The following is a 26784-nucleotide window of genomic DNA, read 5'->3' on the forward strand; positions in this document are numbered from 1 at the left end:
ATGACAAGGATTTTAGGAGCCGTGTGCCAGGAACCATGGAGGAAGATGAAAATGTATACTTCTTCTCTTACCACAGCCTTACAAATGCCATCTATTATTTTCTTCTCAGGGACGAACCTCCTCTTACTTAAGACTTTATCACCCTCTAGGGTTTGCCTTGTAAGGAGGTCGGTGCCCTGCCCTGCCAGCTCTCTGTTACTTCAGCGTGCGCCTCATACGTGAAAATGGGGGGAGATGGGGGAGAGGCTTCCGTGGGTCCGTAAAGAAAGGACAGGAAGGATGCATCTGGCGCACACGTGGTGCAAGTAGCATTTCTTTAAGGTGCCAAAATAGTTGCATAAAGCGGATCCGGTGTCATCTTTACTATCTAATTAAAGAAGCCACTAGAGGGCGCCGTGAACCAGGCAGGGGGCAGTGGAGCGAGTGGGGTCGGGGGGTGGCAGGAGGCGGTGCCGGTCAGGTCCTCCTGTGACTCACGCTCTCCTCTCCGCCTGCAGCCTGCCCTGTTCCTGGCTTGGCTTCTGGAAGACATTCTCCCGGAGTAATCCAAACTTGAATGTGTGTCACTGAATTCGTACTCATTTTAGACCTCAGCGAGCCTCCTTTGCTGAAGATGACAGTGAGACCAGATACACCTGTGATTTGGGGATCCGATGAACGACTCCGACGTTTGGGACAAGTCTCTGACCAGCTTAGGACTGGGTTATTTAAGGAAGGAAAATAACTATTAATAACTTGATTTACAGCCATGTTGTTTGACCTACATTTGGCCAGTAAATATACCCTCCCAAATTCGTATGGAGTGGAACGTCGCGTATCGAATTGTTTCCCTTCCCCGTTGCAGGACTCCTTTCAGAGGTACTGGCTCACAGCAGATACTTTGGCCTCAAGGTAGCAGCTATAGACACTTAATCTTAACAGTCCTTTCCAGAAGCCTCTGCTTTGTTAATGCCCTGGTGTTTGATTTTGCCACTTGCACGACGCTGCAGGAAGGCTCCCTCACGTGGGTGAGCACCGATGCACGTGGATTCGTGCAGACGGCCACACGTGTAGGAGGGACACGGGGCAGCCTTGCTCCACGATGGACTGGCTCGTGGAACATTCGAAAGAATTGAATGTCATTCCAGCAAAATCTCAGTGTAGTAATTTTTTTTTAAGCGCCGTCGCATGTGGAGAAGCGTCCTCTTTAGAATCAAACCCTTTAAAGCCCTTGTTAGGAAGATTTAATTATCAGTCTTTATTAGAATTTAACAAAGTTTAAGTAAAATCAGACGACGCTGAGTGATGTTACTATCCAAACAGACAAAATGCTAACTGACCCCACAGGAAGTGTTTAACGTTTGTCCTGGATTAGGATATCTTAGTCTCTATTCTTTGCTCTAAGGGCTGTGGAAAATAGGCAGGTTTGAAACGTGGTTGGAGTTGATCTGTGACAAGTCTAGCCTACCAAGTGACTGTTAAATGACTAACCTGGCTCTAACTAACCTGGCTCTAACAGGTTCACCATTAAATGTATTAGCGTAGAAAGTGGTTTTATCAATAACCCACCTCAGAGGAGAGTTAAAGCACTTTAGGGCGTGCATTGCACCTACACCTTTTACCTTTATATTTACCAGCTTACGTCCAATTTGCCTTTATATTTACTTTGAATGATGTCAGAATCACTCTGTGTTCCTGAAAGCACGGTGACCTGAGTGCAGCGCGGGGTGGCCCAGGAAGGACCTGGCTGGTGGGAGAAGGAACAGAAAGAAAAGGACAGGAGACACAGAGGCCTGCCCCCGTGGGCACAGCCAGAGGCTTTCAGAAATGCGTAGGGAAGAAATGACTGGCAGGAAGATCCACCTGAGGGGATAGGACCTTTTATTTTCTTGGCTGAAATCTGTCAGAGAGCGAGAACGCTATTCCTGTTTGATTTCTAAAGCCGGGTGAAAGCCAGGAAGACAGTGGCCTTTGCGTTTTGCAAATGTTAATGTTAATCAAGTTAATCAAGTTTACTTAATACTAGACAACGCATAACCTGGGCCGTAGTAGCATCTTTCGACTCCTTCCCCCACCAGGGCCTGGAGGTGCGGGGCTCTGCCCTCTCCCCCGTCAGCCCTCCCCCGGGTGCTGGGGTCTCTGCACAACACCCCCCCCAGACACCCCCCTTCTTCCCGGGTTCTGCCCCACCTACCCTGCCTGGGCTTCTGTCCTTGGCTCCAGCGGGACTGCACTCTCATCGCTGTGATTTCAGCAGCTGCCCATCCTTCTCTGCCCGCCCCCCCCCCCCGCCCCGGGCCATCTGTGTGTGTGTCTGTCTGTCCGTCCTCCTCAGGGCCTGCCTGCTCGTCTGGTCCGGACGCTCCCCAGACCTCTCTTGCGGGCACCACTGCCTGAAGGGTAAAGGGGCCTCGGGGGAGGGGTGTTCTGTGGTCTTCCTGCCTCTTCCTGGATCTCTCCGTACCTGCACTCCACCCCCCGCACCCGACCAGAGACTCCCTGATCCTGAAACACCCCCGCCGACCCCACCCCCTGCACCCTGCGGCTTCCGTGCCTTCTAGGCTGGCTTTTGTTGGTCTTCTGTTTTGTTTCCTTCTGTCTCCTCCTGCCCTTCTGCCTCGTGAGACAGGGAGGCTGAACAAAGCAGAGGCATCGGAGACATTTGTGGGGGGAGCGGGAGGGGCAGGGAGGTCAGTGTTCCAGAAAGTTCCGTGAGCTCACGGGTGGAGTGCGCACCTGGTGAGCTCACGTTGGCAGCTGCAAAACTTGTTTTCAGATTCCAGGTTCCCTGCTGACTGCTGGTGTGACCTGGGGCAGGTTACTTGACTACCCTGGACCGACTTCCTTGGCTGTTAAACCAGGTTAATAGGCACCACTCTGCATTGTTTTGTGAGGAATAAATGAAATAGAGCAAATAAATAACATCGACCAAGTGTTTACCCTGGGCCAGGCTCTGTTACAGAGCAGGTGAGGACTCACTGATTCCTCACGCCCACCTGCTGGCCTGGTACCACTGTGAGCTCCAGTGAGAGCTGCAGACCCGGAGGGATGGAGACCCGGGACTGGGGCTTGGGGCCTGAACCGGCAGGTGCAGGACAGGGGCAGGGGTGGGGCGGCAGGTTCTGTCCTGCCCCTCGGGGGCTGCTTGGGTGGGGCGAGGCCTGGCTGTCTTGGGCTCTGGCTCTGGTTTGTTCCCTGGGCTCCTGGGAAGCCAGATAGACTGTGAATCGGGTGACCTGTGACCTATTCGTGAGAGGCAGCCTCAGTGGCCTCGGCCGTGTTGTCAGAAAGGGGCGGATCTCCAGAACGGAGCCCACAGGATGTGCGTGTGCCTGTGTTTGGGGTTGGTTACTGTGAGGAGTCGACTCGCACAGCCGTGAGTCCACGTTCACATCTGCGGGGGCCGCAGGCTGCAGACCCGGGAAGAGCCGCCGCCCCTCTTCCCGGGGCCCTCGTTGTTCTCGTCTCTCTTAGACTCTCATCTAAGAATAGCTTCACGGAAGCATCTAGAATGACGGTTGACCGGCTTCGGCCACACCAACACATAAAAGCACCCATCTCTCTTTCTGGCGTTTCCTGTCGTCCTCTCTCTGCGTCGGCCTCGGGCCTGCTTGTGTGAAGGCAGCCTCCCTCTGGCTGTCGGGCACCCAGAGGCCTGCAGGTGCGGGTCTCACCGGCAGCAGTCCTCGCGGCCCGTCTGCCGCGGCTGTGGCCCTTCTGGTGGCCTTCGCAGATGAGGCTGGGATCAGGGTCGGGTGCTGCCCCGTTCCTGTCTCTCTGCTTCTCTTCTGGAATTTCGGGGAAGGGAGAAGCCCTGACTGGCCTCCTTAGGGCTCCTTGTGCCCCTGCGATTAGCCAGCTGAGGTCGGGACTCAGGCTGTGCGTGGCCCCCTGCACTCCAGCAGATGCCCCCAGAGGGTCTCCTGTACAGATGGGAAAGGCAGATGGGCTGTGATTTCTGGATTGCTTTTGGAGTATCGACAGATATCAATGCATAGGACACAGATGGTTCCTCATAGAAATGTGGGCTTGTTTCAGTTACCGTCCTCCACCCTCACGTCGTATTTTAAGACGGTGTGAGTCTTGGAACCTGGCCGTGGCCCCTCGCTGCCGCTGACGTTTGTCTTTCTCTCCCTTTCGACGCACAGAGGACGACGTGGACCTGGAGACGCTGGTGAACGACATGGATGCGTCCCTGGAGAGCCTGTGCGCGGCCGCGGAGACGGCGCCCCTCCTGCGCAATGGCCAGCATCCCCGCGGCCGGCCCCCCGGAGCAAGGCCCCTGCAGGGGCAGGTGGCCCCGCGGCAGAGGCTGCAGCGGTCCCAGCCCATGCACATCCTCGCCGTCAGGTGGGCCCTGGCCTCCCCACCAGGAGCGAGGGGTGGGTCTTGGGGTCACGGCGCCTGGCTCAACTTGGTGGGCCCCTTCCTTCCCTCTGTCTAGCAGGGCCGCCGGAGTACCTGCTGGTACCTGGTTCAGTTCAGGGCACTTGTATGTTATGAGCACCTGCTCTGTGCCAGGTCGGTGGGATGTGCAGAAACCCCGTCAGAGGAGACGGCCCTGGAATAAATGAGCGAACGGCCAGGCAACCCACGGAGGGTTCCCAGGCCTCACTGCCCAGAGTGGGGCCGGGGACCAGGGGCTGGTCAGGAACGTGCAGCCTCAGACACCTGTCCCGTTCCCCCGGGGGCCAGGTGGAGGAGGGCTCCCTGGAGGAAGCAGACCTCTGAACTGGGTGTTTAAGGATGAGAGGAGCTGAAGGATGGGGGAAGAGATTTCCTGAGCAGGAGAGGTGGGCCCTGGTGTCGGAAGTGGCCAGATCCCCTTCCTTTCTTACGGCTGAGCGTGTGTATGTATCACGTTTTCTCCGTCCGTTCACCCATTGCCGGACAGCATGGACAGTGTGCCGGGTAAATAGGACCCACGGAGAAGGACAGTTACTACGTGATTCCACTCCCACAAGGAACCTGAAAGCGTCAGGAGCGCGGAGGCGGGGAGTGGAGAGGGTCGCCGGGGGCTGATGGGAGGTGCCGGTCGGAGGGTCCAGAGGGTCAGGTTAACCTGGTGGGCGAGGCCTGCCGGCGTGCCGTGCAGCGCAGCCTGACTTAGCACCGCTGCGCTGCGTGTTGAGGAGCTTGCCACAGGGCCAGGTCTCGTGTGACATGTTCTCATCACACACGCGCACACAAAATAATCACAATAATAAACAAGTGAGGAGGGTGGGCGTGAACATTGGAGGACGTTTACGGCCAGACTGTGGTGACGGGTCATGGCGTGTTCTTCTCTCTAAGCTCGTCCAGTTGTGGACATTGAATACGCACGGCTTTGTGTGTCTATCAGACCTCCACAGAGAGGGTTAGAAAAGAGATCCCAACAGGTAGGGCCAGATCCAGAGGCCTTTGGGAGCCCCTCCAAGGGGAGAGACGGGGGAAGGGTTTGAGCAGGTCAGGGAGGCTTGGATTTGGGTTTCGGTGGGTAGCTCTGGCAGCCTGGGGTCAGGGGTGGGGGGCATTTGGAAGGTGTTTCGGGGACCAGCCTAGGGTGGCACTGTGCTGACCGGGGATGGGGGGCTGGAGGAGATTTGTCAGCTCGTGGATTTGGGGGGTGGGGGACAGAGTGTTGGGGGCACCTGGGCTCTGTCTCTGCCTGGGAGAAGTCGGGGCAGTGGTTGTGAATGGAGGCAATGGGAGACCTTCTGGGTGGAGGCCTTTGTGAAATGCAGCAGACGAGCTCTCTGCGGTCCCCACCCCGGCCCCGCGGCAGCTCTGGCAGGTTTTCAGGCAAGGGAGGTTGAGGGGGTGACTGACACCTGCTGCTCCCTGGGCTTTCTCGGGGGAGGGTGTGCGGTGTGCTGTGGCTGGGACGTCTGTCAGGCTGGAGTGTCTCCTTGGGAATCTCCTTTCCTTGTGGGGATGGAGTGTTCGCTGTGCTTCTGGAAACTTCTGTGAGACTTCTTTCCAGCCCGACATCCTATGTTTTCTGCAGCCAGATAACCCTCTTGCCAGCTCTGTCTCGGGGGGTGGGAACCGAGTGTCTGCAGGTGGGGTGCAGCGGCCGGGGTGGCCTGGGGTCACTGCTTCTCGGCATCCTGCCCTTTGTCACATCCATCCTCCAGTGTATGTACCACTTTGCTCCCTAGACCGTCACCCCTGTGTTCTGAGCTCCCGGTGAGTTCAGTCTGGGGGGAGATATTCTCTTCTCCTGCAAGCTTCTCTGGGTCTGGAGTGTGTTGGCCACCCATCCGTGGTGGCCTCAGGGAGGCCCCGGGAGGATGGAGTGGCAGCCGCAGTGACGGTGCATGAGGCTGGACCAGGCAGAGAACAGGGGTGCAGGAAGGCCTGGTTCCCTGCCAGTTAGTTGTCCAGGGCCCTTGGGTCTGGAGTCCTGGCCGTACTTGTCCCTCTGCCCAGGGGCTGCAGGTACTGAATCCCAGGGTTTGATGGGCAGAGGACAGGAGGCTCACTCCCTCTAGAGAGCGGACACCGGTCCCGGGCCCAGCCTCTTCTCAGCGACATTCTCTCACGTTGTCATATCGTTTCTTATCTTCAGGTGCATTTTAAAAAATGGGACAACCAATATAGGATCCCCAAAGACTCATTTTGTAAATGGGTCTGCTGAGGATTTCCTGTGTTTGCTGAGCACCTCCTGTGTATAAGTCTGTTGGGTCCTCATATAGTAGCTGTTGGAACGGTCACTGCAGCCTTACTAGGTGCTGGCGTGGTGACCCTCAGTTCCCAGGTAAGGAAACAGGCACCGGGGGCGGTGACTTGGCCCATACCTGCTGAGTGGGGACCCCAGATGCAGACCCAGGTGAGGGGCCCAAGGAGCAGGTCTACCCTGCCGAGGACTTCCCAGAGATTGTCACACGTCTGAAGAGAGCAGGTACAGAGCAGAAACTGGAGCAGTAGAGGGGTGACAGGTGAAGGGGGCGTGCTCGCACCTGGACAGGTGGAGGAGTGTGGTCCCACCCTCCCGGCCCCTGACCCCGCCTCCCGTGTCTCTTGTGAAGGGAAGTACCCTTTGGCCACGGGCCTCTCCCCTGGGACTCTTCCGCTTTGTCTGATATACCTCGGTTTGGCTTTGGGTGATACCTGTGAACCGCTGAAACCACTTTGCTTTTCAGTGTTTAAAATAACGTATTGAAATGAAATTTGCACAAGCATAGACTGAATCACTTCATAGTGTGTGTTGGGTGGCGGTTAGGACACTCCCAGGGCTGTGCAGCGCCCCCCTCGCCCTGTGTAGTTCCCGAGCACCCCCATCTCCGGCCAGAGGAACCTGCCACCCACTGAGCAGGGCCCCCCTGCTTTCCCCTCCCCACAGCCCGTGGCAGCCGTCCATCTGTGTCCTGTGCTGTGGATTGATCTGGTCTGGATATCTCTGACAGGTGGAATCATATCATATGTGACCTTCTGTGTCTGGCCTCTTTCAGTTAGCACCTTTTTTTTTTTTTTAAGATTTTATTTTTAAGAGCCGTTTTGGTTTCATAGCAAAATCGAGAGGCAGCTGCGGAGGTTTCCCCCGTGCTTCCCATTCCCCTCAGCATACACTCAGCCCCCTCCCTCAGCATCCCCAGCGGGGCGGCACCCTTGTAACCGATGACCCTTAGCACCATCGTTAGCACCCAGAGCCCCTGCTTCACACGGGGGCTGGCTCGTGATGGTGTGTATTCTGTGGTGTGAACAAACGTGTGATGACGTGGGTCCAGCCTCGTAGTATTGTATGGAGTCATTTCACTGCCCTAAAAAAACAGGACTCTTAAAATGCTCAAGACTGCCTCCTAGAGAGAGAAGCCTTGTGAACTTCTGTGAAGCTAGGATATCAGAAAGTCAGCCTCTTGCGCGGTAATTCAGAAGAAAGTAAAACATTCTCTGGTGAGTCACTGCTTAGCAGTACTTTGGGGCCGGGAGGTCCTGACGGTGAGCATGGCTGCACCTCCTCCCCTCTCGCTCTGTGTGACAAAGGACTCCTGCGTCCCCCGGGTTTTCTGTCACCAGGAGGCTATCATGGCGGAGTGGGGTCTGTTAACAGTCCAAGTAAGCTCCTGGGCACGTGGCCCAGCGGTTACAGGAAGTGCCCTCCTCTCTTTCCTCTGTGTCTTACACCTGCAGGACTTGCACATCTGAAACCCTGTCCCCACTGGACAGTGACCCCCTGGCCCCGACCCCTGGCCCTCCACTCTGTTTCTGTCTCTGGATGTGACTGCCCCAGGTGCCTCGCTGCAGTGCCGTCCTCACGGTTCACCCGTGTGGTAGCTCGTGTCAGAGTCCCCTTCCCTGTGCCGGCTGAGTGATGCCCCGCTGCACGTTTACACCACGTGGTGTCATTGTTCCTGGGACAGTGGGCCATTGGTTGCTCCCACCTTTTGACGGTTGTGAGCAGTGCGGTGTGGACACAGGTGTTCAAACGTTCGTCCAAGTCCCTCCCTCGGGGTTCCAGGCAGATTCCCAGTCGTGGGACCCCTGGGTCCGGAGCGGACGGCAGCTTCTGACGGGCGTTGTCTCTCCTGCAGGCGCCTGCACCAGGGGGACCAGCAGTTGAGGACGTCGTCTCTGCCGGCCATCCCCAACCCCTTCCCCGAGCTCTGCGGCCCCGGGAGCCCCCCTGCGCTCACGCCAGGCTCCGTACCTCCCGGCCCAGCTGCTGCGAAGCAGGTGAGCCACCCCTGGTTGGAACGCCAGGCTGCTCGCGTGCGGAGTTAGGACCGACGAGCTGGCTCGTGGCTCTGGGAAGAAGGGAGGGAAACTGGGATCTTTTCTCTTTGCTCCTCTCCTGTTGCTACCAGGCTTGTTGCCGGACGAGGCTTTTTACTTTCCTGGCCAAAGTGCCACTTAGGAATGATTTAGGAACAACGTTTAGGATGTTTGAGATGTTTATATGTTATAGAAAGAGTCTTATAAAAATGGTGAAAGAATAATAGTACTGATCATTTGATGCTGAAAGATGAATTTTAGGTTCTCTGAAAAAAATGTCACCACCATCATCTGCGTCTGGATCAATGAGGCATTAAACCTGGACGTTCCCGGGTACCTGGACTAGAGGGTAATTGAACAGTTTGTAACATTCCTGGCTTTGAATAGGATGTGCTCAGGGCAGAAGGATTTTGACTTGACCCAGAAGGTGACAGCCAACTAAACCAGCAGTTTCTGCCTTAAAGTAAGACCGTGAGGTGCCTGTGATACACACATTGTCCCCAGCGGAGGAGACAGGCAGAGCTTCAGGAAGTCATCCGTGGTCACATCGCCAGTCGTCACCTTGTCGGAAGGGTTGGCTGGCAGGTCCGTCCCTCCTGGCTGGCAGGGCCTGGCCCAGGGTGGGCTGCAGGCTTGGGAGGGGGACCCGGTGATGTTCCACAGTGGGGTATAGCGCTAACACTAACAACAAGAAAAATAACAACAAAGATGAAAACAACGTTCTGTGTGGTTTACATGTTTATGTATATAAATAACATTTACTCTCAAAACAAACCTGAGAGTTAGGTACAGATGGTACATCGAGTCTGCATTTGGGAAACTGAGGCCCAGCTGTGAGCAGTGGAGCTAGTGGGGGTCATGGTGTGGGCGGTGGAGCTGGTGGGGGTCCCGGTGTGGGCGGTGGAGCTGGTGTGGGCGGTGGAGCTGGTCGGGCCCCGGTGTGGGCGGTGGAGCTGGTTGGGCCCCGGTGTGGGCGGTGGAGCTGGTGTGGGCGGTGGAGCTGGTGGGGGCGGTGGAGCTGGTGGGGGTCCCGGTGTGGGCGGTGGAGCTGGTGGGGCCCCGGTGTGGGCGGTGGAGCTGGTGGGGCCCCGGTGTGGGCGGTGGAGCTGGGCAGCACCTGACACCAGGGTCTGGCACCGCTGGCCTTAGCCACTAAGCTAGGTCTTCCTGGGCCCTTGACGTTCTCTTTTCAGTAAGTGTTTCAGGAGCCTCTTTGCCTTTTCTGGTGGAGCCACTCTCCTCTGCACTTTTCCACCCTTGTCCTCAAGCACATCCTCTTTCTCTGCATACCCGTCCCCTGCAGCGTGCGGGGTCTGCACTCTTAGGAGGGGGTCGTTTCTCCCGAGGCTTGCCCACTCCCGAGAGCTGCTGCCTTCTGACCTCATGCCTCGCAAGCGGGCTGCGCCGTCCCCGTGTCAGTGCTCAGAGGTGAGGTCAGGGTCCCTTTCCGCGGCCAGTGCCTGCCGGGCTGCAGCCCTCATCACATGCCTGAAGTCCATCTGGGATGTCTGCCTGCCTGGTGACCTTCTGCTTCAAATAAGGGTCTAGACAAGCTGTCTGTGGGTTGGGCACTGAGGTTGTTTACAACATTACCCGTCCTAAAATAAGACCATGAAAATATTATCTGGCTCTCGCAGCGGCTGGCAAGAAAACCGGCCTCCACCCCGTGGACTGTACAACTCTATAAGCAGAATCAGGAAACCCAGGGATTTTGCCTGCTGTTCTTCTTGGGATCAGAGTTAGTTCCCCCACAAGAATGTTGCATTTGGTGCCTGAATTTCTGTCACCAAGATTCCTCCACCCTCTGGGGCCAGCGACCAGGAAAGATGTTCCACACTTAGCCCTACGCTTAGAAACGTGGTGGTTGTCGTTGTTTGCTAACTGGCTCAAAGGGATGTCTCTTGACCACACTGGGTTCTGAGCTCCTGAATGCGTGTTTTGTTGGTGCTGCCAGTGGCGATGCCTGGCAGCCTCAAGCTGCCCGCCCGGGCTCAGTGCCCGTGATGGGGGCGGGGGCCCCTCCTTTGCCACTTACCTGAGGGCAGGAAAACCTGCTCTTCCTTCTCTTCCTGCAAAGTCAGAGGAAGCAGTGGGATCAGTGTCAGTCAGGAGCTCTGACAGGGAATAAACATGGACACAGTGTGCTGGACACGTGGGCCCACCTAATGCCACCTCGTGCCCTGGAAGGACCAGGTCAAGTGGGAAAGAGGAAAGCATAAGCCGTCTGGAAGGAGCTGGGCACAGGGGGGCATCGCAAGCCTCTGTATTCACTAGTCGGGGCGGTGGAAGGAGTGAACGATTCAAGCAGCCACTCGAAAGGAAGAACCCTTGTTGCCCAAAGTGGTCTAGATACCCCTCAGATGAGTCAGGGCCTCCTCCACTGTGCTCTGGCTTTCTTTCTCTGTGACCACTTGATAGCTGCTCAGTGGGCAGATGTGGTCAGGCACGGGCAGGTGTGGGCAGGGGTGGGCAGGAGTCGGCAGGTGTGAGCAGGTGTGGGCAGGTGTGAGTCTGCAGCCGCTGTGATGTGATGTGCACATGAGGCGTCCTGCACATGAGGCATCCAGAGGGTGCAGGTGCCTCTGGGCAGGCCATGCCAAGTCTGCCTGGCTTTGTGTCCACCCTGTGGCCATGTCCTTGCCAAATGCTATGGGAGAGGCATCCTGGGCTCGTCTGAGCCTACCAAGTCTGTGTGGTCTGGGTGACCTGTGGGCTGCACGCCTGTGTCCCCGGAGAATTCCTCTGTTTGACCCCACTTTGATGGCCCCACTTTGATGGCCTTAGGTTCGGGCCTAGGGAGGTGGGTGGGTTTAAATGAGGTGATGGGGTGGGGCCCCCGTGGTGGGATTAGTGCCCTCAGGAGAGACCAAAGCTGCTCCACACCCATGAGGACACAGCAAGAACACGGCTGCAGACAAGCCAGCAAGTGTCCTCTCCAGAACCTGACCCTGTGGGACTTTGACCCTGGACTCCCGGCCTCCAGAACCATGAGAAGTAAGCGTCTGTTTGAGCCACGAGCCTGAGTTCTTATATTATGGGAGCCCAGGCCATGGGGGTGGGAATAGCTGAGTTTCATACAAGCATCCTGGTTCTCCAGCTTATACCCAGCGTGGGGGACACTGTGGTGACCTTTGCCCACCTTTCCCATGACCTTCTCAGGCCTCAGGATGCACTCTGCATCCCCCCACCCCTGGAGCTGGGGTCCTGCCTCTGCCACCATGTGGGCCCCGGCTGTCACCTGTGGCACCCACCCCGCCCCTGCTCACATGTCCGACCCCCGCGGGCCTGTCAGTCATAGCCTGGCGGGTCTGACCCTCCTCGGAAGTCACTGGGGCCCCAAACCCAGTGATGCCTCTTCCTGCGTGGGTCCCCCTGGAGGGGTGGGTGGTCACTGGCCTTGTGTGAGGTCCGAGGGTCTCTCTCTTAGACACAGGCTTCTTGGGTTTCCTGTTTGTTTTATTGTATTATATGAATTTTAAAACAACCACATTTGGTTCATTTGGTAATATTTTTAAACCAGAGTCTGTCGATCGCATTTAGCTTGGGTTGCACTGGGGCTTTGCCAGTAAAGTGCGAGAGCACAGACCTGTTCATTCATGGCGGGAATGATGTGTGCGGTGTGTCAGAAGAAACCGCCCACTTTTCCCGTGAGAGTCTGGGAACAGTGGCTGGACAATTTTGCATGGTGTCTGCAGGCGCCTCCCAGTCTTCCTGGGTTATCACAAACAGATGAGTGCGTCTTATCTGCAGGTCCAGGTCTTTGACAAGCATCATTCCATCATTTATGTGATGGCATATCATTTATCTAGTGATTTAGTTTAATAACATTGCATCACTGATTTACCAGAAATGCAGACACCTAACTACTTCTTTCTGAGTGATAACTTTCTTACCTCTAGAGGGGAGTGAAATTAAATTAGCATCAGGAAAGAGAGTGTTGGTGGGAGAAATCACCGAGGCATTTTTAAGTCCTTTGTGACTCATTTGGAAAAGACCGGCTGTCAGGTGGACGGCGATGACGGTTCCAGCAAAAATTTCTGAGCCGTGGGACGGAGCGTCTTCCCCGAACCTCATCCCACAGTCCCCGTGGTGCTGGTGGCTTCTGTGATGAGGGTCCCGTGGCTCTCCGTGCCTTGGTGGACCCAGAGGACCTTAGTCTTTCTTCGTGTGTTGCCAAGCGTGCGTCGGATCCACTGGGATCTGTAATGCCCACCTGGCACATTGCCCGGACTCAGGTGGACCCACAGGCTGTGGTCCCCCAGGCCTGGCACGTGGGGGGCACTCAGGGATGGCTTACAGGAGCTGATGTGCAGAAAGGGCTCCACAAGCTGGAATGTCAGTCCAGGTCTGGAAAGGATTATGTTAAATAGGGTTTAAAAAACGATGCTGTGCATATGCAGCTGGGAAGACGGTGACGGGGCCGCTCGTGGAGAAAGAAGGGCTGCTTTGATTAAAAATGGGTTTTGAGAGCTTCCCTGGTGGCGCAGTGGTTGAGAGTCCGCCTGCCGATGCAGGGGACACGGGTTCGTGCCCCGGTCCGGGAAGATCCCACATGCCGCGGAGTGGCTGGGCCCGTGAGCCATGGCCGCTGGGCCTGCGCGTCCGGAGACTGTGCTCCGTGACGGGAGAGGCCACAGCAGTGAGAGGCCCGCGTACGGCAAAACATAAATAAATAAATAAAATAAAATGGGTTTTGAGTCAAAAGTTCAAGGTGGTCTTTGCAGAAAAGCAGGTCTGACCTCTGTTGCAACAGAAGGTTTCCTGAGCTTGCGGCTTTGATATGCTGTGTCTCAGAGGCCGCTGTCCTCTGACAAGGAGGACCCGCAACATAGGAGCCACCCCACCCCAAGTGGAGGGACCGGATGTGGAGGAAGATGGACGAGGATGGGCAACGGACGGGGATCACAGGGCTCTCCGTCAGCCACGTGCGCGGCCTCGTCTAGGCCCCTGTGGGGAGGGCTGCCCCAGGTGGCCCTGTGGGAGTCCGAGCAGCCTTGGACCTGAGCGTCCCCCGGCAACCCCGCCCCTCCGGGCTGTATGGGTGTAGCCTCTCCCGTCGGCCTTGGAGACAGACCCCAGCTCTTGTCTTTCACCCTCACCCTCGGAGTGGGGACAGCAGGTGACCTTTCAGAGAAACACTTTGTGTAAACACACACGTGCAAAAGTGATGACAGGATGAATGTGGACTGTGGAGGGAACCTGTGACGTGGCAGAGGCTGGGTCAGATCCTCTGAGGGGCAACTCGTGTGTCTGGAAGGGGGTCACCAGAAAGCATGAGGAATCCCTTCCCTCCCTTCCAGCGCGGACAAGCAGAGGCTGCCTGTGAACCGGCTGTTGTTGATAGGGGTCACATGCAGTTCCTGAGCCCATTGGGAAGGTCCTGGGATTTTTAGCATCTGTCTCATGGTGGTCAGTGTCACAGCATTTCTACACACGGCAAGGAGGAGCCTGTTTCCATGGGGGAAACCGTGGCCCAGCAGCTGCAATACTTTGGCAGGTGCGGAGGCAGGATATGAACTTGGCCTGGATGAGTCCACAGCCCCCGGGGTCCTCCCTGTCCCTTGCAGGACCCCAGCGCTGCACCCACTGGGCTTGGAGGAGACCCCAGACTACTGGGCCCCCTGCGAGGGCGGAAGCTGCTCTCCACAGTGCAGACTGGCGTTTGCTGTGGGGAAGGATGCTTTTATATGCGAAGTGGCGGGAGCTCGACACGTGGTTCTGAGTAGCCCTTTATCCTGTGGAGGGCGGATGGTCTGGAAGCTCTTAATCCACCAAGCGGGAGCCCCTTGGTGGTGACAGCCGTGGGAGGTGACAGCCTCTCAGAGAGGCCCTGGTGTCCCGTGGGAGGCTGCTGTCCCTCCTCGGTGTGCCGGCCTGGAGGCAGCACCGTGCCTGGCACTGCCCGGGACTGGGTGGGCTGAGGAGGGCTGGCTCTGTGGCCTCTGGAAACGCCAGCCAGTGATGGGGAAGGAACAGGGTGGCCACACCCCGCAGCTCTGACACCTCGGAAACAGCACCACCAGCCGCCAGGATTTGTGGGGTACCCCAGGGCAAATGGGGAGCCAGGATTCGTGGGGTACCCCAGGGCAAATGGGGGTCAGGATTCGTGGGGTACCCCAGGGCAAATGGGGGGCCAGGATTCATGGGGTACCCCAGGGCAGGTGGGGGGCCAGGATTCGTGGGGTACCCCAGGGCAGGTGGGAGGCCAGGATTCGTGGGGTACCCCAGGGCAGATGGGGGGCCAGGATTCGTGGGGTACCCCAGGGTAGATGGGGCCAGGGTTCGTGGGGTACCCCAGGGCAGATGGGGGGCCAGGGTTCGTGGGGTACCCCAGGGCAGATGGGGGGCCAGGGTTCGTGGGGTACCCCAGGGCAGATGGTGGCCAGGATTCGTGGGGTACCCCAGGGCAAATGGGCCAGGATTCGTGGGGTACCCCAGGGCAAATCAGGGACTTCTGCTTCACTGGCTCTTTCAGGATGCGTTTGGCTGCAAGAAATAAAAGGCCCAGTTGACTTTAATTGTAAGGAAATGAATTTTTTTTTTTTTTTTTTGGCGGTACGCAGGCCTCTCACCGTTGCGGCCTCTCCTGTTGCAGCGCAGGCTCAGCAGCCATGGCCCACGGGCCCAGCCGCTCCGCGGCATGTGGGATCTTCCCGGACCGGGGCACGAACCTGCGTCCCCTGCATCAGCAGGCGGACTCTCAACCACTGCGCCACCAGGGAAGCCCAGGAAATGAATTTTGCCTAAGGACAGTCTAGGGACAGAGACTCCGGGGAGGGCAGCCTCCCTCTGTGTCCTGGGACCTGATCCTCTTTCCACAGCCACAGCTGGCTAGGCCCAACTTGTGCGCTTCCCCACAGGCAGCCATCCCATAGGCTGGTCCCTGAGCCAGCACCCCCCCACCCGCCCCCCGACAGATGCACACCTGGAGGAAGCAGAGAAAACAAAGGTGCAGAGATGCGGAGAGAGAGGGAGGGGAGGGCTGGTTAAAAAAAGAAAGAGCATCGGGCTTCCCTGGTGGCGCAGTGGTTGGGAGTCCGCCAAGCGAACACGGTGGGTTTGCTCGGCCTTGGAGATGGAACCAGAGACCCTCTGAGGAGCCCCGAGTGTGGCCCAGCTCCGTGGCACCGTGGCCGTGTCCTTGAGCACCAGCCTAGGTCTGAACGGCATGGCCGCTGTGCTGGGTCCCTTCCGGTCAGCTAGGCTCTCTCCTGGTTCTTCTGCCTCTGAGCGGTGGCTGGCCTTCCCTGCTTCCCGCCTCGTTGCCCAGCTGACAGCTCTGCGCCTGCGCTTCTCACCTTGCACTTTCTAGAATCCCGGTCACCTGACTTGTGAGAAGAAACATGCAGGAAGTTAGGGGACTTTTGCATCCCTTGTCACCTTCTTGGAATTTCACATTTCATATTGGGTTTTGGAGGATTCGAGGAACGCTACAGGGAAGAAAAGCTATGTCATAGGCCAACTCGAGTCAGCCTAGAGCTTATCAGATGTTGATGATCGCAGAGCCACTTTGAATATGGCAGGCTTCCCACGGAACCCACTTTGGGGAAGGATGCTGAATCGTCCTAGATCATTTTTAAATGGTGAAGACCATCCCCTCAGATTTCTCTGGGAGTACTGCTGAAACTGAGGTGTTTAAGAGCCCTCTGCGAATTGCAAAGCTCCAAGGTAACTGTCTTCCTGCATCTGTTTTATCCGAACAAGGGATGCAGTCCAGGTAGGTAGCTGTGACCTGCAGCCTGCATGATTAGCTAAAAATGAAACAGGAGATTCTCTCAGGAACCTGCTATGAAATCGCAGCCACTAGTGTTTCTCTGGACTATTCATATCTTTTTCTGTGTGTGTGGTACGTGGGCCTCTCACTGTTGTGGCCTCTCCCATTGCGGAGCACAGGCTCCAGACGTGCAGGCTCAGCGGCCATGACTCACGGGCCCAGCAGCTCCACGGCATGTGGGATCCTCCCGGACCGGGGCACAAACCCGCGTCCCCTGCATCGGCAGGCGGACTCTCAACCACTGCGCCACCAGGGAAGCCCCATATCTTTTTAAATATAAATTCTTTAAACTTGGGATCCTCTGTGACAGCATTGAGTGTCTCTCGGTATCTGTAGCTGTCAGGAGTACTGGAAAAGTGGGCACTTACATTGTCTATATCTTTCATGGGAAGAATCCCCATACTTTTACCAAAAACCTAAGTGTGTGTCTTGACCAGCGTGGGCGTCTGTGATCAGGTCCTGCTGCAGAATCAGGGGCCGGGCAGAGCAAACGGCCATTGAGGTCTGTGCGCAGTCTCAGAAAGGGCTGCCTAGTTTGCTGGATCAAGAAAAATGAGTTCCCTTGGCCAACTGATCTGCTGTTGCTTTGACTTGAAATGTCTTTAGGAAAAGGTGAAGAACTGGAAAATGAGCTTTTGGCCCGATTACCCTCCCTGACGGTTCCGACATACATGCACATGATTAAACACCTTCATTTCCGACGGACCACAGTTCATCCCGTGCAGAAGGTGTCATGTGCTTGGAGCGTGGACACCTTTGCTTTCGTAAAAGCCTGTGGACGGTCACAGAGGGCCTTTGCTTCCATTCTGTGGTCTCTAAATATGTCACTTTTTGTCACTTTAAGATAAAGTGTTTCATGAAATCACAAGGTTGAAAAGCATCTGTCGGACCTTTGGGTCTTGGTTGAAGGGATTCCATGCTTTGGTGAAATCCCTGCCACCTGCTGGGTCCAAGCTGAGTCTGTGCCTGTCCAGCATCACTGGACGCTAACTAGAACCTTCCACACGTGTGTCCCCGCTGCTGGCTGTGGCCTTTCTGTGTCTCTGCACTGCTCCCGTCTGGCCTGCCCGTGTCCTGGCCCGATGGGGCAGCCCCTGTGTGGCCTGGTGCCTGCATGGAGTCTGCCTTCTCTTTCTCTCCATAGCTTTTCTATCTTTCTTTTCTTGGGCTCTCACCTCGCTGTCTTAGGAAGCATGATGGAAAAGCAGTTTGAGTAATAAAAAGTGTTTAAAGAAAAATTGGGAGAAACACTGGAGGAAACCAAGTGAAGGCGTTTTGAGTGTCTTCAGAGAGAGAATTCAGTTAACATCCTCCCACACCCCCTCCTTTCAATGCTGTGCGGCCAAGTCTCGGCATTTCTAGGAAAAGAGAACACAGACGTGACCCCGTTTAGAAAGGTTCTGAGTGAACAACCTCTGCTGGTAAATTTGTTTTAGAACCCAGTGCTAATGACGAGTGCAGTTTATTTTTCCTCACCCCAGAATAGCTTCCTCGTCGTAATCCCACAGCGGAGGTGCTCGTGAATCACAAAGCAGCAGTATTTCTCGCTGCCCTCTTTCTGGAATCCTGGGTTCTTGGGGTTCATTCGTATCAGGAAACCCTGCACAGACACAGATGGAAGTGTCTCGTGTAGCAGCTCCACGGGAAGGGCAGGGGGTGGCAGCCGCCCCGCGGCGGGCATGTCCCCACTTCGAGGCGGCGGCAGTGCTATTGTGATGGGACCTTGGATGTTAGGGCCACTGGCTTCCTGCAGACCACGGTCAGTGGCAGGGACAGACGGTACCATCTCCATTCCAGTCCCTGCCTCTTTTTTTTTTCATATTATTTTCCATTATGGTTTATCACAGGATATTGATTATAGTTCCCTGTGCTCTACAGTGGGACCTTCTTATTTATCCATTCTGTACATAAAAGCTAACATCAAAGCAGACATAACCATATAAATGTTTTTATGTGTTGAATATCCTGCAAGTGTTTGCTGTGTCTCTTCTCCATGGTCTTCGCAAAGGGCGCGCGTAATTGCTGAAAACACTATTAACGAGTGTGTATTTGGGCCACACTCGGACCCTTGGCCGTGGCCGGCTCTCTGCGTGGGTTCCAGTTGGCTGTGCTGTGGGTGTCGCTTCCCGGAGCCACTGTGAGGTAGGTAGGTCTTGTCACGTTTTCAGTGCTTTCCTGGAAGCCAGGTTTCCAGCCAAAGCCCGTGCGTGTCGCTGTGTGTGCACGAAGGCCACTTTATTCTCATCACCAGGTTCAGGGGCGCGTGAGTTTCAGAACTTCTGAGCGCTGATCCCTCACCGGTGGCCTCCCACATTCTCTCTGTGAGAGTGGCCTGGGGGCCCCCGTGGCAGCACACCCTGGCTTTGGAAACCTGCTGTCCCCCAGCTGGGGTGGCCCTCCCTACGCAGGTGGGCAGCTGCTGGCTGCAGGGACCGCAGGGGCCGGGGTTGTGGTAGGGACAAGAAGGAACCGCCTGTTCTGTCCATCCTGTCCTGTCCTGTCCGTCCTGTCATGTCCTGTCCTATCGGTCCTGTCCTGTCCCGTCTGTCCTGTCCTATCCTGTCCCGTCCCATCCGTCCTGTCCTGTCCTATCGGTCCTGTCCTGCCCCGTCCGTCCTGTCCTATCCTGTCCTGTCCTCTCTGCCCTGTCCTGTCCTGTCCTGTCTGTCCTGTCCTATCCGTCCTGTCCCGTCCCGTCCGTCCTGTCCTGTACCAGTGGTTGAACACGCCACGTCTTGGGCCTTCAGACCCTGCGGCAGCCTTAGCCCGTCTCTGGCTGTTCCGCAGCACTTCCCAGGAGTATAGATCGCAGTGTGTGGCCTTGCAGCGCCCACAGAAGCGGGGAGGAGGCGCTTCTGGTCCATGTGCTGTGAGGAAGGCTTCCTGTGCTGGTCCCCGTGCAGTGCTGTGGGGGTGGATCACTGCGTGGACCTAGGTGTGGAGAGCGGGGTCAGGTGATCCCGTCCTGACTCAGGCCCCTGGGCTCGGGTGTACCCCATCTCCTCAGCCCTGCAGCACAGCCCTCCTTACCTCCCCCACGTGGTCTCCAGTCTGGGAGGATGGCCCCAGGAGGGAGCATCTGAGTGACGATGACCGGCAGGGCCCCGAGAACCCGTCTCCAAACCCCGCACCTGGAGGCTGGCTGCCGCCCGCCCTGTACCCGGCACGGGGCCAGCGAGGAAATCAAGCCTCCGCCGCCTGTGTCCGTCTCACGGCCCGCTGCCCAGTGCGATTTGAGCGGCTTCCCCATGTGGACACTGCCCTCGGGGGCCCAGGGACTGGTGGGAGAGACAAGTGCCGGCCAGTCCTCGGGGGCATGGAGTCGCCAGCAGGTCAGACGTGGGACATTCCGGCTGCGGGAAAGGCACCAGCCAGCCAACCAGCCGGGACTGGAGGATGACGAGCCGTTAGTTGGGCTGGAAGCAGAGATTGTTCCAGAAAGAGGGAGGGAAGCCAGTCGGGAAGGACACGGGGTGGAGTGGGGACCCCGGGGTCAGGGCCTGGAGGTCTGGCGAGGACCCATCTCTCTGCAGATCTAACTGTGCCACGCGTCGCTACAGGAAGGCAAGGCACCTTTGCTTTTTTTTTTTATTTATTGAAGTACAGTTGATTTAGAATTTTGTGTTCATTACTGGTGTACAGCAAAGTGATTCAGCTATATATGTATATATATTCTTTTTCATATTCTTTTCCATTAGGGTTTATCACAGGATATTGAATAGAGTTCCCTGTGCTGTACAGTAGGACCTTGTTGTTTATCCATCCTGTATGTAATAGTTTGCATCTGCTCATCCCAAACTCCCAGCCCTTCCCTCCCTCAACCACCCCCCACCCCCGGCATCCTTAAAAAGTCTACAGGTTGCAATTTTACGGGCTAGACAGGCAGGCGTGGGGACAGCCAGGTAGGATGTGGACACAGCAGGAGCTGAGATGGTTGGGTTGTGGGTGCTGGATGGATTCGAGCAGATCAGCAGCGCTTGGTGATTTCTTGCCCTCCTGTAGCTTCCGTGTCCCTATGATAACTTGAAGCTCTGCTTCCCTCCTTTAAAAATATGTTCAGTCCTGTCCTCAGGTCTTAGCGCCTGAATTCCATTCTCTACTCAGAGGAGGCAGGGCCGCCTAGAAGATACTTGAAGTGTGGAGGGGGCCTGTCACCAGGACCCAGGAGCCGCTCGAAGAGCAAAGGCAAGGGAGTAACTCAGGCTTGTGGAGAGACCGGCAGGGGTCACCTTACCAGTCAGGGGTCCCCAGATGACGTCACCAGAATGGGGCATCCCGAGAAGGACACGACCCACTTCTGTGGCGCCAGCAGGACCGAGGACCTTCCGCCAAATGTCAGGACTCCTCAAAGGCGTGGAGGTCATAGAAGACCCCAGAGTACAGAACCACAGGGACAGCCAAATCTGAGGACCTGTCTAGCTGACGGAGACCAAGGAGACCCAGCAGCTGAGGGCGGCCTGTGGGCCCAGATGCGATCCTGCATCAGCTCATGGTAGGGTATTGATGTGATCTCCTGATTTCCATCCTTGAACTGTGTTCCCCTAATAATGCAAACGGCTTCTGTAGACGCTGAAGTTGTTACCGTGGGTGGACTGTTTCTGTCAGAGACCAGAACAGCTACGCACCTGCCGTGACCGAGGCCCTGGTGGCATCCTGGGGACCCGCTGCCCAGAGGGCCAGGTCTCAGGTACCTAAAAGAGGTCTACAGAACTAGCCAGCTGTGTGCTCTTGTTTTCTCTGTCCTAGATACTAGTCTACTTTCATAGGTGGAGCGTTGGTTTTAATTTAGTTTTATATTGTCTTAGCCACCAAATCAGCCAGAACCCCGATGTGCAACTAGGAGTGCACGTAAGATTCACAAAATTGGAAATCCAAACTCCTACCTAGGAATTCCAGAGTAGGCAGGGGCCCTCTAAGGGGTGACTCACGCGGAACCCTGAGGTGCAGCAGTCAGAGCTAGGACAGCCTCAGAGGGCCTGGGGTCTTGGGCAGCCAGGGGCCGTCCGTGGGTCCCAGGCTGCTGAGAGGTTGAGTTTTATGTGAACCTAGAAGAGGCCCTCTGGATTTGGTCTCTGGGTGTGACTGGTTTCCTCCTGCAAAAGGGTGGTTTTGACCTTATAAAGCTGCTGTCATGAAAGCCACATGGTGCTGATTTAAGAGCAGAGACTTGTGTGCTCTGGATCAGGTACCCAGAGAGAGACCCCAGCACCTACGAGCATCGGAGTGTCATAAACAGGACATCGTGATTTAATTCATTGTGCTGCAAGGTATCAGCTAGTTGGAGGAAGAGCTGACTTAGGGTCTTACACTTTATTGCATGTTGTTACGGATTGAATTGTACCCCCTTCTACAATTCAGATGTTGAAGTCCCAAAGCCCCCAGGACCTCAGACTGTGACTCTGTTTGGAAATGGAGTAGTTGCAGGTGTCATTTGTTAAGTTTAGATGCAGTCATGCTGGAGTAGGTGGGCCAACCTGGTAGGACTGGTGTCCTTATAAAGAGGGGACATTCGGACCCACACAGGGAGAAAACCCTGGAGGTGCAGGCAGCGATACGCCAGAGACAGCCAGCAGACCCCCAGGAGCTGGGAGAGAGGCGTAGAATGGAGTCCCCCTCACAGCTCTCGAAAGGGACTAGCCCTGGGATCACAGACACCTCGTCTCTGATGTCCGGTGTCCAGAACTGAACACATCCAGAACCGCGGGACATTGCACTTCTGTTGGTGCCACCCCGTTTGTGTACACATAGACTGAAATAAATTCTAGGTGGCGTAAACTGTTAATAAAAATTCAGCTGCCGGTGGCAGCTCCCTGTGCTTGAGACCCAGGATTGGACTTTGGGTCTTTATTCTGGTTTATCCCAGAGCCCTCCGCCTCCGTGGGGGATAAGGCCTGTACTGAAGGGAGAGACTGGAGGCTGGCTTCCCTCCCCTACAGGTGTTCACGTGGGTACGGTCCCTCCCCCTCATCCCCATCCTTCCAGAGAAGCTGGTCCGACCAGGAAGACCCGACAGTTGGCAAAGTGTAGGCACTGAAAGCGGAAATAAGAGTGTAGGGATTGCAGTAATGTGACTTCTTACCACATCAGCTGTGGCCAACCAGGGACCAAACAAACAAAAAGTAAATAGTTTTAAATTATAAAAGGAATAAATGAAAAAAAAGTAATACATGCTCGTAGTAAAAGCAAAAAGTGAAACTTAAATAGTACAAGAAAGTTTATGATAAAAAGTAAGGTTCCCTTTCTCTCAGTTCCCAACTCTTGTCTCATTCTGCAGACGTGAGCGGTGTGGACGGACGTCGTCTTATCTTGTCCAGAATTTACCTGCGTTATCGCATTTTCCCCAAAAGCTTCATGGTGCTGCATCGCATGGGGACCATAGTTGGTTTAACCAAACCGTCTTTTGACACGCACTGTTACTGTGTGCAGTTCTTTCTTATTGTAAACAAAGCTGAAATGGACATTCTTGTACATAGGTCTCTGGTCACTTAATGGTGGAGAGCTGGGTGCAGAGATACATAGATGATAGATAGATAGATAGGTGATAGGCAGATAGAGACAGACTAGATAGATAGATAATAGATAGATGATAGATAGGTGATAGGTAGATAGACTAGATAGATTGATAATAGATGATAGATAGGTGATAGGTAGATAGACTAGATAGATAGATAGATTGATAATAGATGATAGATAGATAGGTGATAGGTAGATAGACTAGATAAATAGATAATAGATGATAGATAGGTGATAGGTAGATAGAGACAGGCCAGATAGATAGATTCTCAGCATTGTAATTGCTGGTTAAAGGATTTGTGTGTTTATGGCTGTGTAGGTGTGTGTATGAAGTTCCTTTTTACAACTGTCGTCAAAGGGCCGTGTACCCCATATAGTACAGTGTAGAGGCACTGGAGCCTGGCTGACCACCCGTTTGAGGAACAGAGCCACCCGGGATGGGTGTCTTGTGTCTCATTCCCCTGGCCCCCGAGTGCCAGCTAAGTCACTCCCCCCGTGATGAAGCAGATTCATTTTCATTGGCTGTATCTGCAGCTTCTAGAAACTCTGTAAGGTATTTACTGAGCCCATCTGGGAGCAGAGGGTCAGACGCGCAGGGAGGTTTGCAGAGGGCGTTTGCTCACGAGTCGCCCTGGAAACCTCTGAGTTGGAGACTCCAGCGGCCGGAAGGCGGGGTAAGGTGCGCGCTGTCACGTTCAGGTACTTACTCTTTTTGGTGTTGGACTTTCTGAGCTCGCACTTAGTAGAACCTTGTGCTTTCCTGGTTTTTGAGGAGTTGTGCCTGGCTGTGGTGTTTGGCCTACATTTCTCCCCTCCGGATCCGTGGTCTAATGTGAGCAGAACTGAGAAGCCCTGCTTATCCGACAGACAGACGGCGCTGCAGGCTCGGGGTCCGGCTGTCGCCCTCAGCAAGGGGTTTTGCTTCCGTTGCTAGATTTTAGTTCTGAAAATGTACCAAACGGAGATGCTCACTGATACCAGTGAACATGTTCTGCTTTTTAAGAGAATTCTCAATAATTCCTGTCACTAACTCTTGATCGTGATCAGTATTTTTGTAATTGTATTGAATGTCTCACCATAATGGTAGATAAGCTTACTTTCCCAAAAAGAAAGTGTTATGGGTAGTACAAAGGTTATTAGTATAAACTGCATTCCTAGCAGATGTACCTTGGAAAATCGGGATTTTGAGAGTGAAAGACTTTATCTACAGATACCTGTTCTTGACTCTTGTCATTGAATAAAAGGTAACCCGATGTGGCAGCCCCATCTGAGATTTGTATGATGGCGCTCACTGTCTGCGTTGTCCGGACCCAAAGGAAGCTCTGGAGGTTCTTGTCCTTTTGTAATCTAGCCACTCAGGACTCTCTCAGCTCCTCGAATTTCACTGTCTTCTAAACTTCCAGTAAATCTGCCAGTCTTCCCAGGTTTCCTGTGTTCTTGGCATCCAGCACTGTGCCCCCCCCCGCCCCTCCCGACAGCATCAGCACAATGGTGGGGCTTTAGCAGGTGGGACACCTGTGTTGGCTGGGTGGGCACTGGCTGGAGGCCCCTCTGCCCCCGAAGAACCGTAAGACCTTCCCTGCCCCCGTCTCTCAAGCCAGACATTCGCTGAAACTGGATGCCAGTAAATACATCAGGCAGTTTGAGATAAAGATAGTACATTGGCCTGAGGGCAGACCCATGATACTCGATGGGGTTCAGACGGGCTGGGGGAAGGGCTTTGACGGGTGGCCTGTCCTGCCGTTACACGACAGAGGGACAGGCAGCGGCAGGGGGGTGCCCTGCCGCAGCCCTGTCTGGTGGTCCCGTCACGCAGCCACCTCGCAGCGTGCAGGTGCGCACGTGGGCCCTCCCCGGGCAGGGGCAGCCGCACACCTGTGTGGGCCTGACCTCCCCAAACGCCGTCTTTGCGTTTCGGACATTTTACGGACCCCAGCCATGATTGAACTGCCTGGTGCCTGCGGATTTGGGATCTTAGGAGTCCTGCACAGTGAAGACAGAGGCTTAATGGAGAAGGAGGAGGGGCCTCCTGAGGAAGAGAGCAACCAAGCAAGAGTCCCCTCATGTCATCTTTGTGACCTCGCCTCTGCGGGTGATAGGACACCGGTGAGATGCCGAGTGACAGAGGGGACCCACGTGCCATTATTTTTGCACAATGTGTCCTTTACACTTTTACGTTGAAATAACTTCAGACCTATAAGAGCAGTTGCAGTAATAATACAAAGACCTGTCATAGATCCTTTATTCGGATTCCCTAGTGGCTGACATGCTGCCCCATTTTAAATCGTTTTCCCTGGTCCCCTATGCGTGTATGTAGACACACATCTGTATTCACATGTGTGTAACTAGTGTATTACAGGGAGCGTAGCACACAGCAGTTTCCGAAATCAGGACCTGCAGGGATCCAGACCGTATTCGCAGTTCATTAGTTGTCCTGCTAATGTGTTTTATGGCTTCTTTTTTTCTGGTTCGTGAACCAGCACGGGACCACCCTCTGCACTGGTTTTAACGTCTCTAATTCCCTTTCACACAGGGGCACTTCCTGGCCGCTCCGTGTCCTTTGTCATGTAAGCGGTTACCGGAACCCCCTCTTTGTGGGGAGTTGCCTTGGGGCCCCATCAGGTTGTACGTGGCAGAGAGGCCACAGACAGCTGCGTCCTTCTCGGGGCAGGAGTTCAGGATGCTGTGATGTTGGTTTCTCCATTATCACCGATGTTGATGTTTATTACCCACGTCTGCTAAGTTTCTCCATTGTGAAGTTGCCATTATTCCCTTGGTAAATAAAAAGTACTGTAAAGGAAGATGAAACCAGGTTGATATGCTTCCTCCCTCCGACTCCACTGGCTGCTTCTGTCACCTGTGGATGACCCTGCCTGGCGATTCCGACTCTCGTTCTGCATTTGTGAGTTGGCCTTGGGCACTGAGGAAGAGCAGCCCTTCTCTCCCAGCTATTTACCTGTGTGTTTCTTTATTTGTCAGTAAGGACACATTATTATCTGATTACAAACATCGCTTTGACACTCACATTGTCCCAGTGGGGCTGGTTCCTATTTCCTTGTGACACATCCTCGTCAAAGTACTACCTCGCTTCCTAGCACGAGATTCCCCTTGCTGTGCACTCAGCATGTTTGACGTGTGGGCCTGGGGAGTCCTTTGATGTGAAGCCGTCTTGTGCCCTGACACACACACACACACACACACACACACACACACACACACACCCCACACACACACACCACACACACCCCAGTTGTGACAAGCAGAAATGTCTCGGGCGTTGCCAAATGTCCCTCGCGGGGCAAAATCCACCCCTACCCTAACCCCCCATCAGGAACCACCGAGCGATGCTTTCTCTACCCAGGGGTACTGGGCTCAATTCTTCAAACCGATTAGGTAGGAAAAGGTTTCAAATATGCTTTATTTCCTCTGGCAGCACAAGGCTAAAGGGTCCGAAGGCATGTTTAGGTTTTGTTGATGAAGAATTTAGAGCCTGCACAGAAGTCGACTAGGGGGGTGAACACCGCGTGCCCCCCAGCCAGACCCCACAGCTGTGAAGCCACGCCCCCCATATACTCTGTTGACGCAGATTCCAGCCATCATGTCATTTACCTATAAATTTTTTAGCATGTTTCTGTAAAAGATTGACTTTTTTTTCTTAACAGGACCATTAATACCGTTGAGACACCCAATTCCTTAATCTCATTAAAGAAATTCCATATCCAAACAGGAATTGCATTTACACTGCACGTTTGCAGCCCTAGTGCTGTGAGTTCCCCTGGAAGACATTGCCCAAAAGACAAAGCCTAACCCAGGAAGGGCTTGAC

At 55.0% G+C, this 26784-nt stretch overlaps 1 protein-coding gene across 6 annotated transcripts in view; it reads left to right on the forward strand.

Annotated features, from left to right (window-relative positions):
• Positions 1 to 26784, forward strand: part of GRB10 (growth factor receptor bound protein 10) — a 196562-nt gene that overhangs the window by 115882 nt on the left and 53896 nt on the right. For 5 of the 6 annotated variants that reach the window (XM_060157514.1, XM_060157512.1, XM_060157515.1 and 2 more), the window contains 2 exons: positions 4128 to 4329; positions 8493 to 8634. In XM_060157514.1, coding sequence (XP_060013497.1) covers positions 4128 to 4329; positions 8493 to 8634 — 344 coding nt within the window. Of the gene's footprint in view, positions 1 to 4127; positions 4330 to 8492; positions 8635 to 23382; positions 23635 to 26784 lie in introns of those variants that run through there. The other variant, XM_060157517.1, reaches the window with a different exon arrangement.

The sequence above is a fragment of the Lagenorhynchus albirostris genome, chromosome 8, assembly GCF_949774975.1.
Source record: "Lagenorhynchus albirostris chromosome 8, mLagAlb1.1, whole genome shotgun sequence".
NCBI lineage: Eukaryota > Metazoa > Chordata > Mammalia > Artiodactyla > Delphinidae > Lagenorhynchus > Lagenorhynchus albirostris.